Below are 12056 nucleotides of genomic sequence, written 5' to 3' on the forward strand. Positions count from 1 at the left end.
TTGTCATAATATCTTCTGACATTGCACTTGTATTCAGACGAATATGAAGAAGATCTGTTCTGCAGGATCATTTTTCACCTCCAATTTTTCAAATTCTTCTGGAACATATCTCGACCCTATAACAAGCTCTGCAGCTGTCAAACTGACCTTTTTTTCCATAATTTGCATTTCCCCAAAAATTATTTTTAAAATTGTCATGTTGCTGCTAAAACAAAAAAAAATTACACCAGCACCAATCATTTCACTTGAGTTTATTTGTAACAAATGAAACCTGTGTCAATATTGAACAGAAATCCATACAGACTGGGTTTTTGTGTTTTCCACACGCTCTGAGATCCAACATAGGAAAATAAAAAAAAGAGCACTTGTTGACTCAGAGCCCGTAACAAAATGAAAAAAATGTTTTACATGTACAGACCAATTGGTGGTAACTGACCCAAGCAACACATCGTACGTTCATTTTATACAATTTATAAACTTCAGTTTTATCCATCTACATGACACATTTGAAGGAACGGGGGAGGAAGGGGTATTTAGAACAAGCTTTTAGTGAAACTTTTTGTTTGTGGGATAACAAATCCACAAAGTGGCGTATTGCACAATACAGCTGTGCAGTAAAACTGTGATTTCAGGTGCAACTTTGATATCACTCTTTCTATCTCATAAATGTCTCTCTTTAACTGTAATTTATTTCTCCGTTTAGCTATGCATCTCAATTACTCTCTGTGTTTTGTGTTATTTACATATACACAACCGTGGGAGCATTACACAATCCACTTCAAAGAGTTCAAGTAAGTCTCCTTTTGGGGCAGGGGGATAGCGGGAGGGGCCATTAGAGATCTTAGTAGTGCATAGTACAAAGAGAGAAAGTGCAAGTCTTCCCTTAAGCGACGTGACCAATAGGGGGCATCTCAGAAGTGGTACCATGCATATGAAATAAAAAAAAAAACAGACAACAGGGTCACTGCTAGATGGTGGAAAACTTTTGACCGTCTCTTGTGCGGTCAAGCGTTGATGGAGATATAAAAAAATGTGACTACATCTGTTCTGTGTTGGTAGCACCTGAACTTCTCTTTGCCTTTGTCATTATTGGATAAAAACACATAAATGGGGACAGAAGTGTGGATTGAGGGACACAGATGAGGAGGCTGACTGACTTCAGGTGAATGGTTTCAGGTGGGTTACATAGGTGTGCTACGATGGTCTCGATTTTGTTCCTACTGACAGAGAGCTCCTCTGTTGTTCATCTTGTTGTAGATTACTGCATAGCTGAGCAATTCTGACTTGTCGGAGCCGTTGTGCGGCCAAACCGTGCTGTCAGGCAAACTGAACTCTCCCTGTGAAGAGCTGTGTACGCTGCCTTGCAAAAGTATTCATACTCCTTACAGATGTTCACATTTTGTCGCAGTACCACCACAAACCTTGATGTATTTTATGCTGTAGACCAACAATACATAATTGTGAAGTGGAAGAAAAATTATACATGACTTTCATTTTTAACAGAGATCTAAAAAGTGCATGCATCTGCATATTCAGCCCCCATTACACTGATACTTAAATCCACTGCTACTCACTGCCATCAGAAGTAACCTAGTTATTAAATAAAGTCCATATGTATGTAATTTAATCTCAGAATGATTACAGCTGTTCTGTGAAGGCAAAAGATTTGTCAGAGAACGTCGGAGAACAAACATTGTCATGAAGACCAAGAAACATAGGAGACAGGTCAGGTAGAAAGTTGAGGAGACGTTTAAAAAAGGGTCAGGTTATACAATTCTGTCCCAAGCGTAGAACATCTCCAATCTTTGACTGAAACCTGTCTTCTTGGCTGTCTTCCCAAACCTACAGGCTGAGCAAGGAGAGTACTAAACAGACACGATGGGAGAATCTCTTGATGGAACAATTATTAGCTGTCCACAAGTTTGACTTTTATAGAAATGTGGTGAGAAGAGGAGTACAGTTGAGAAAAAGCTTGTTTCATCTTTGGAAATGAGTAAAAATGCAAAAAAATATTAGATTAATGTCAGATTTTGAAAGTATTCTGGGTCATGTAGTGCTAACAGTGCACATCATTTTGAATGCTCTATCCCGAGTGTGAATCGAGGCAGTGGTAGGGTCATGCTGAGGGAATAAATCTGAATGAGAATCTCTATCATACTTGAAATAGAAGTTTACATTTCCTCTCCATTCAGTCTCACAGAGCTCGAGCTATTTTTGCAAACAAGAATGGGAAAATAATTTAGTCCTTTGACGTACCAAGCTGCTAGAGACCAAAAGCTCAAAGTTGCAACCACAGAAAAAGTTGATTTACAGAAGCTGAAAACAAATACAATACATACTTTTTAGATTTTTATTTGCAAAAAAAAGTAAACTGTGTGATTTTCTTTCCACTTCACAAATACGCACAACTTACACATTAAAACCCTAAGAACATACACTGAGATTTGCGGATTACAATGTGACAATTTAAAAACTTTAATGGAGGGAATACTTTTGCAAAGAGCTGTAAAGAAAACTCTTGCAAGCAACAACTTAGACTTTATTTTGCCTAAATGATCAGTTCATCCAGATAAAACTTCTGTAACTGAGTCGTAAAAATAACTCATTGAATAAAAAGAGCAATGCTGAAGCAGCTGCTGGGTTCGAAGCAATGACCGTCTAACCCACATGGAACCTTCAGTTTGACTTTTTCACGACCAAAAAAACTGAACATACAAAAACAAAATACTTTCACATACCGGAACAAAAATTAACACAAACACTCAGATCACACACGCACAAGCATACGTACATAAAATATACACACACACAAAAAAATCATTTAAAGTAACGTTATCAAAATAGGCGTGTAATATAAGGCACTATAAATCTAAAATCAAAAATACTCAATAGATGCTGTTTGAAATGTGATTTTGATCATTTCGTTTGCTTCGACGTGACCTCCGGAGTTGTGACGCTCTGTCCGGACACACTGAACCAAATCGAGTGTAAAACATCTTATATCTGGAGTAAACGACACACCTTTATCAACGTCATCCTCATCATGGCGTATAACTGCAGTTAAGTGACTCGACACAAAAATATATAATACATCTACTTATTGCACACTGAATCAGACAGAGAGAAAAGTCTAAGGTGAGCATTCCAGTGAGAAATTTGTCCCCTTCCCCCAAAACCCAGACCCCCTGCATCCTTTTCTCGCTCTCTGGTAAAGAAATCTCTGTGAAAGCTTATTTGGACACATAAATAGTTGATTTCTCCCCTCCCCATCATATCTTGCCTTCTGTACATACCTTCTGCACTTTTTGTGATTTAGGTGGCTTTAAGCGAGCAAAAACGCACAACTCGGTGGGATTTTCCATGTCCTCATGTCTCCTTGCTCTGCTAGGCAAGACAGCCATGTGCTGAGATATTAGCCGCTGTGCGTGAGTGTTTTCACAAAGATAGGAGGTGTAGAGTAAGTGACAGTGACACTCGAAGGTGGCGTTTGTCGTCAAACGGAGAACATCCTCCACACTAGATTTGATTGTACGCTTTAAAAAACATGGCAAGAGCTTACAAACCTTGCTTTTTGTAGTCAGTGGGGACAAAAATGCTAAAATAAAAAATAACAGAATGTGCCATTTTGTTTTTTAAAAAAACTAAATAGTCATATATCTTTCTAAAAAACTAAATTAATGTTTTGCTTTGCAGTTTAAACCTCTTTTCCCTTATTTGAAATGGTGAAGCGTAATAAGGTTGAACTGGTGGTACTTATTACTGTAGAAATGTCCTCTTTTCATTCACAGGAAACAATAGTCTATTTCCAACATAATCCAGAACCCAAAAAAAAGAAAGAAAAATACTCCTTGGTGCTCCTTTTTAAAGTACGTGTTTTTTGTCTTTTTAGTACTGTGTGCTCTGTGTTCTCAGTTCTTTCTGTTGGCAATTCTCATGGGTGTAAAAACCGATGAGGATTCCATCGGATGGATGCGCAGACTTCCACTTGGCGTTCCTCGTGGTAGAAAAAATTCCAACTTTTTCCCACCGCTTGGTCCTGTTTTGTTCAGTTTAGTGATGCTACACTTGTGGTGGACGAGGTGAGAGTTCCACACCGAAAACAACACAAAGCAATCTGGGTGCTCACAGAAGCACTGGAACCAACACGTATTCATCATCATCATAATAAAAAAAATCTAGATTTGATAAAGTATTTTGTTTTGGAACAGTGGTTGAAGCTGCTTCTTCAGACTGGCCCACAGGTGTGTTTGTGTTTGGACTGGGTGGAGGGGCCGGGGGAGGGTGAAACGAGTCTCCCACCCTCCCCAGGGGTCGAGCAGGATCGCTATGGCTCAGTTAGAAGTGCTGTTTCTGGGTACGGGGATAAGCCGATGGTCCGCCGCCCCCATTTAAACTCTGTAGGTGGTGGCGAAATCTTCACGCACACATTCCAGCCAAGTGCATGTATTCAGGTTGTGTGTGACACTACAAAAAGGGAGCAGTCGGCTGAATGGGGCGAGACTAGACAGCAACTGGGTTTATGTTGCATAGTGATCAAAGCTTCCCAGGTACTCAAGACTGGCCCGGTAGCAGAACTGGTACTGATCCTGGTGGGACGGAAAAGAAAACATGGATTAAGAATGAAACATAATAAAAATGTATCGATGTTTTGTTTTTATGTCAAATAAGATATTAGTGAGAACATGATCTCACCTCTGTTTGAACGGTGGCAGGTCTCTGAGTGCGCAGCATCTTGACCGTCTGGAAGATGTCCACCACCCCTTCGTACCTCATCCTCTCCAGGACGATGCTCAGGGTGATGAACACACCGGTCCTCCCGACTCCAGCACTGTTGGAAGATGGGGAACCAGTTACATATGAATTTATATAGAAATGGCTTATATTTTATCAGTCAGTAAGCTTTAACAGAACTAGACTGGATGTGCCTCTTAAATCATTGTGGTCCAAGGTAGCAAATCAGTTTTTAAAATAAGGGACATTAATCTTAACTTCAAACAGTTGATAAAAAAATAGTTGCATACAATGTAAAATATGTAACTTGCTTTTCACAATATGACTTTAATATTTAATTTTTTTTTTTACATGAAATGGGATTACCAACATTATTCAGATTTACTAAATGCTAAAAGGATGTATGAAGAAGTTTACATTACGGACATTTCTTTGGCATTGTATGACTTGGGTAACATGTTTTGGGTATCTCTCCCCTTACAGTATTTTGCTCTAATTTTGGAATATTATTTCTAATAGTGAATGTAACTGAGTCATGTTTATAGGCTGTGTTGTTTGCACACATCTTCCCAGTTCTGATCAACTAATTTGACAGAATGCTTGAAGTGATTGTATAAAAAGACATTTTTATATCAAGCTCTAAAGTCCTGGGTGATGTTTTGAAATGTTGCGTCAATATTTACAGATCGTCTTTCCCTATGATGCCATCTATTTTGTGAAGTGCACCAGTCCCTCATGCAGCAAACAACCACCCTTCATGTACTTTGTGGAATACCATTTGGGATGGTATTTCCAGGCTTCCAAGTTTCTCCATTTTCCTCCAAATGCCACAGTGTGCATTGTTGGCTGTTTCTTAGACTTAGAAATATGTAGGACTAGACAAATATTTCAATAGGGTACAAATAAAAACAACAAGAAAAACACTCCTACCTGCAGTGCACAGTAATTGGCCCATCCTGGCCAAACTGTTCTTTAGTTTTGTGAACTTGGCCAATGAAATCAATGAATCCTTCTCCCGATTTTGGGACTCCTTGCTCTGGCCAATCAGTAAACTGGAACTGACGAACCGTCCTTGATTGGCCATCCTGAATGAAGAAAGTAAGCGGTTTGGGTTTTTTTTTGTCTTGATGCATAAATCAAAACCCTATACCAGCATGAATGCACGGAAGCAAACAGAAGACTCACTCTGGCATCAGTCACTTTGAACTCTCGGAGGATGTACTGAGGCATGTTATATTCAGCCATAGGATCAACCACAAAGTACTGGTACCTGGCTGATCTCTCTGCTGGCCAGTACTGGTGACACTTCTCCTGCAGAGGACAACACAAATCATTATCTTCAGATCTCCACATCAAGTTTCAGGGCATCACTTTAAAAGCATAACAACTTTGGACTTTTTATCATGAGCAAATCTCAATCGTACAGTGCTGTGCAAAAGTGCTCAAAGCTCTTCAACTTTTTCCACATTTTTTATAAGTCCAGTACTTGAGAGTCGGTGTCCTGCAATCTTTAGAAGTGTCTCTGCTTCAACAAACCTGAATTAAGTAATGAGGCCATTAGCAGAACTTCAGTAAATGCCAAGGAGCAAATTGGGCTATTTGATTCAGTTGTGTTAGACGGGACATTGATTAAGCACTGGCTTTTGTCACCTCTGCATTACAACAAACTAAGTATTTTGCTGTCATTGCCTGTGATAGACCAAAAAGTGGTACATAATTGAGCATAATACCAACAAAGGAAAATCTGAATTTGTATTTCGCTGTCTGAGTCAATACTTTATAGAAGCAACTTTTGCTGTAATTACAAATCAAGTCAATCAAGTCTTTTGGGATACACGAATTGCAGATTTAAAAACTCATTTTTTTTCTTACCCATTGTTCATAACAAAATAGCTCAAACTTAATCAAATCAGAGAGTGAAGAGCCACTTTCAAGTCTTCCCAGATATTCTCTGTTGGATTTAGGGCTGGACACTTCTAACACATTCACACTGCAGCTCTGACTATATGTTTATGGTTCTTAACTTCCTGGAAGATGAACCTCTATGTGTTCTTTTTTTTCATGATTGTGCTGTAATTAGCTCCACCCATTTTCTCCTCAACTCCAACCAATTTCCATGTCCCTGCTGAAGGAAAGCGTCCTGACAGCATGATGGTGTCTCAGTAGGTTTAAGGTGTTCAAGGTGATGTGTGGTGTTACTTCGCTACCACACAGAGATTTGTATGTGGAGCAAAAAGTTCAATTATGGTTTTATCTGATGCTTTGTGGCAAACTACAAATGTCACTTCTTTCAACTTTCTCCCATAAGGAACAGATTTACAGAGGATATGACTAATAGTTGTCCATTTTATGGTTGTAGAATAAAAACATACTTCCACCATGCATGTTAGTCTTTGACGTACCCGTCCCATTTCTCTCAGTTTGGTCAGCATGACAACTATAGTGGAGTTGTGTTCCCACAGCATTCTCCAGTAGTCCTCTGTGGTCTCAGCCAGTGGACCCTGGGTAGCTATGTAGGCCCGTTGTTGTCTACAAACAAAAGCACATGATAAATGTGTAGCGTACCCTCCAGACAAAGCAACAGCAATTTCAAAGGAATGGAAAGGGGCGAATACCTGTATCCATCAATGAAGCTGGCGTTGATGTAGTCGGACCCTTCCACCCCTCTGATTGGCTGCAGACACACGCGTGTCGTCTCATAGGGCATAATGTTCACCAGTCGGTTCTTGAACTTGTTGCATGGCAGATTGGCACTCACAAACCGAGACGTATGGGCCTTGGCACTGGCCAGACGCTGGAAGCAAGCACAATATCCATTATATGTATATTAAATCATTGCAAAATTAGTTTTGATAAAATTTCAAAATAAGAGTCTACAAAGTAATGCTATGGGTCAACTGAAGGGGAAAAAAAGGACAAAGAAGTGTAAACAAATTCAAGAAGCATATTGAAATGCATTCAACATAAGGTCTGGACATCCTCTGGCAACCTGGATAAGTAAAACAGGAAGATTGGCTAAACCAGGCAGGCCTCAGGATATTTAGCCAGACGTCTTAAATTGAATAAACAAAGCGGGGGCGACTCCAAGGAATCGGGGCAGCGGTTCAGGAATGGAAAGGGGCGAATATAATGAGACGAATAAGAGGAGGAGAAAATCAAGAGTCGGGGTGCAGGAAACCACAAGGCCCCACACTGTCTCAGCTCACATATGTGAACCACACATGAACCAGCACCGGAAGGAAAAAAAAGTGGAAAAATAAAAGAAAAGACCCTCACCCTAAGGAAGAAAAATAAAGACAAAATCTTTTTCTTCTTTCTTTTTTAAAATCAAACCATGATTTTATGTAAGTACATGTGCAGACACAGGGAATACTCCCCTGAGCCTCGGCTATTGGATGACATTGCTTTTAAATGGGAGACAGAACAACAGAAAAACGGGCCGAGGGAGAAACCGCAGACGCTGGCGGAACAATGGGGTCCGGTTAAGTGAGCGGCTGTGAAAGAACCAACTCTACCTTGTTTTCTCACAGAGGAGTTGAGACAGAAAATCCCCCCTGACCACAGCTCCACCAGTCATCCGGCTATGACTGCAAACCGGCTTTCCAGCATCAACAGCAGTAACTCTTCACGCCGCCTGCGCTGACTTTGATTCTGTTTTATCAGCAAACAAACACTACGTCTTTACCACTCCATTTGACACATGCCAATATTGGCTTTGAAAATGTTGAGCGAGGGGAAAAAAAAACACGCTGCCTTAAACGTGGAGCCGCGGAACCGCATTTGTTGATTTTCTCACACACATGCTTCAGCTTTTCTTTGATTTTTATGCGTTTGGATATGACACCCATCATCCATGAGAAATCCCCCATGCTTTGTAGCTTCAGACAGCAACCCGCGACGTCCCGTGGGTGTTCCACCAAGATGAAACGCAATGAAAAAGACGATCCTGGCATTTTGGTTCCTATTCGCTGACTTTTGGAAGGAGACCACTGCTATTAAGAGGGTAATGCTGGGCCATTTCACGGAGGAGACTATGCGGCGTTGCTCTATGTTGGCTTTGCCCTCTGAGCATTTGAGCAGACAAAAAACATTTCCTGGAAAAATCTGAACCACCTGCTTTTACTTTATATATACCTGAGAAAGCCAGATCCGCTAGACCTGCAGAGATCTTATCAGATGAACTGGATATCAGAGTAAAAAAGTTAAAAGAGTAAAACAGCTTCAACGCAGCTGTTTTCCGTGTTTAAACCAGCTCCATCAATCAGCAAAAGTTCATTTGTAAATTTTTTATTCAAAGTTTACAAAAGTACAACTTTGTGTAAAAAAAATGTGTGCTCCCCTAGTTTCAGAGGCACAATCCTCTCTGGTATCACTAGCAGATATTTTAAGCCTCACAATGAAGAGCAGCAAACCAGCAGCCCGCTTGAGCTTCAGCCTTAATTCATATAACAACCTCTTTAATGTAAACTGAAACGATAAGAACTTGTAAAACATAATATGACAGGAAATAATAAAAGAGTGAAAGACGCTTAGAGGTTATCAGTCAAAACATTTCTATGGAGGACAAATCCTGCCAAAAGTGGCAATAAATATATAAAAAAAAATTGGCTTGATTTGCATCTCCAAAAAAAGAAATTTCCCAATTTATCTGATTACATGGTGTGACATAAATTAATATTTGTTTATCATTTCCAATAGTATTAATTTAACATTACCACTGTTATTTAATTTCTCATTTTATTTCCAGTCTTTTTGCTTTACTAACTTACAGTTTTTATTTCATTATTTATTTTTTTCCATTTTCTACCTTAATACAATTTTATATACAGTTTATTAAGTTATTTAATTTTTCTCATTAGTTAATGTTCCTAACTTATTTTTTTATACACACTTTTTTTCTTATTATACGTTGGTTTATTTCCCCTAATATTTAAGGTGATTTTTGCAGATTCTTAATAGGTCACTTCTACCATAGCTAGTATGTTTCGTGTTTGTTTTATTTGTTGTGTAAAACAAACACATCTAAAAAAAATCTCATAAACCATTTTACATCTGATAAATTCTTCAGTGGTGTACATATTTGTCCTTACCTTGAACTCTACCTCCATGCCAGTGACGTTCTCTCCCGGCTCAATTTGTGTCAGCCTCTGGATATAAGAGTACAGATTTCTGGCAGGGACCTCAGTGTTCCCACACGTCACGGCCTCCAGCAAAGCATCGTGGATGAAGATGTACTGGTCTTCGGTCTGGACCATGTAGTTCCTCTGAGAGCGCATCAGCGTGACGTGTCCGTAAGTGTCGACAGTCTTCTCGTGCTTGATACGCTCTGTCATGCCGTCGATGACAATGAAGCAGCCGGTTCGGCCCACACCAGCGCTAAAACGATAATAAATAAATAAACGAATAAATGGGCCGACAGATGGTGATGTGATTGTCTCACCTAGGTTGGATGAGACCAATGTAAGCACTAAATCTGAGCTTGGAACGCTCCAGTATTTGGCGCCTACATGAAGCAAAACACAGCAACGATGCCAGCTGGCGACAGTACCAACAAGGCATGTAGAAAATCGAAATCAGCAATGAGTCAGCATCATAATCATATCACCCCTATCGACATATAATCCAGAAATTTAATACATTTAGCTGCCGACCCTAACACTTCACATTTCTGCTGTGCTGGTACCTAAACGGCGAGACGACCTGACTGAGCAGGTTTCTGCAAGCGAATACAGAACCCTTTATATGATTATATTAATATTACTCTGCATGTGCGTGTTGTTCAGGTGGAATGAGATCGGGCCCGTTGAGGCCGGTTGATGTGTTAAGGCCCATCATGATGGAGTCTTGCCGAGATAATTAAATTTGACTGATAATCCTGCTGGATACTCCATCTGACTGCGACAGAAGATTAGGAAGAGCTCCTCTCCTGCCAGCCTCCTGCCCTCATCCCCCTGCCTCTTTATCTTCGCTCTAAGTACCCGTCCAAAACCCGAACGCCAGCACCGCCACTTTTTCACTCTCACATTTTTGCTTTTTTTTTTTTTTACACTCCATTTTCTCCCCATCTCCGTGATTCTTTAATTCATCATTTTCATTCACTGCGTCCAGGATTTCGCTTCACCTTCTCTCCCATTCTGCACAAATCTCCCCCTCTAACTTCCACTCCCCTTGGTACCACTTTCTCTCAATCATTGTGTCCGATCCCCCTCCCTTTCTTCCTCCACGTCCATACTCCACTAATTCCTCCTCCTGAGAGCTTCTGCTCCATATTTTCCCCACTCAGCTCTATCTTTTTTTCCTCCCCTCGCTCACTTTCTCTCGCACACTGGTAAAGGCAAATAGCTGTTTCTTTCCAAATCTGGAGCTCGACATTGTGCCGTGACAGTAATGACACGTTTTCAGAATCTTCTTCCATCCAGCAAATGAGTCTCCCGCTGCTTAGACAGCAACTCATTTAAATGTAAACTTACGAACTCCTGCTTCTCTGGCAGCATGAATGGCCAATTTTCAACACTGGAAAGTAATCATGGGAAATGTTTGAGATGGTGAATTTTGTTAAGAAAGGAATCCAGGAGCCTAAGCCAGTCATGGTGGTCTGGGGTTTGCATATTGGCAGGTAATTCCAGGCTGTCTAAAAAGTTTTAAACAAGTGCTCTTGAACTCTGGCTGATTTTCATAAACTAAAACCCCAAACTACCCCCTCAAAAACATCTTGAAGATCGGGTTTGTTTCCCTTTTGCATTCACTGAATAGGCATAAACACCCCTCAGTAGCTGATAAGACAATATTATAGAAAATCAGACACACCTGCAATGCACAATCATTGGGCCAGCATCTGGGGGGTTGCAGGCTTTGACCCGGCGAAGGAAGGCTAGGAACGGGGTGGGATGTTCGGGGACCCCGTGGTCCGGCCAGGCTGTGAACTGGAAGTGACGAACCTCACGCTTCTCATTAGAGCCGCTCTGCAGGAGCAGATAGGGAAGATCAAACGCCGATTAAGATACAGCTATTCTTTTAATAAATTATTTTAAAATCATCAAGATAAAATTTTTTTTATCCTCCTGAAAATTTACATGTAGAAAAAAATATTTACAAACTACATTTAGATTGTTTTTTTGTTTTATTTGCTAGATGCCTGTGTTCATAGTTAAGTTATTTCCAGATCTGAGTATCTTTGCTGGGTTGCGAAACAGGTTGCAAAAACAAACAAAACTGCCTGACCAATGTCATGCAGTTACCAAATTTATTACACGGTAAATCATTTTAACAATTTTAGCATTCTAAAAATTCTGCAATTTCTAATTACAATCTCAAAAATGCCTGAA

The 12056-nt window shown here is 40.1% G+C and overlaps 1 protein-coding gene across 23 annotated transcripts in view; it reads right to left on the reverse strand.

Moving 5' to 3' along the window:
* Nucleotides 1–235: 235 nt before the first annotated feature.
* The window catches only part of LOC102218974 (receptor-type tyrosine-protein phosphatase delta-like), a 197367-nt gene continuing 185546 nt past the window's right edge, over nt 236–12056 (reverse strand). For all 23 annotated transcript variants that reach the window (XM_023334125.1, XM_023334120.1, XM_023334123.1 and 20 more), the window contains 8 exons: nt 11539–11693; nt 9822–10107; nt 7347–7525; nt 7134–7260; nt 5917–6042; nt 5662–5816; nt 4693–4828; nt 236–4586 (listed from right to left, as the gene is read on the reverse strand). In XM_023334125.1, the coding sequence (XP_023189893.1) occupies nt 4518–4586; nt 4693–4828; nt 5662–5816; nt 5917–6042; nt 7134–7260; nt 7347–7525; nt 9822–10107; nt 11539–11693 (1233 nt within the window). In that variant the 3' untranslated portion in view covers nt 236–4517. The remainder of the gene's footprint in view (nt 4587–4692; nt 4829–5661; nt 5817–5916; nt 6043–7133; nt 7261–7346; nt 7526–9821; nt 10108–11538; nt 11694–12056) is intronic.

Source organism: Xiphophorus maculatus, chromosome 5 (assembly GCF_002775205.1).
Source record: "Xiphophorus maculatus strain JP 163 A chromosome 5, X_maculatus-5.0-male, whole genome shotgun sequence".
Lineage (NCBI taxonomy): Eukaryota > Metazoa > Chordata > Actinopteri > Cyprinodontiformes > Poeciliidae > Xiphophorus > Xiphophorus maculatus.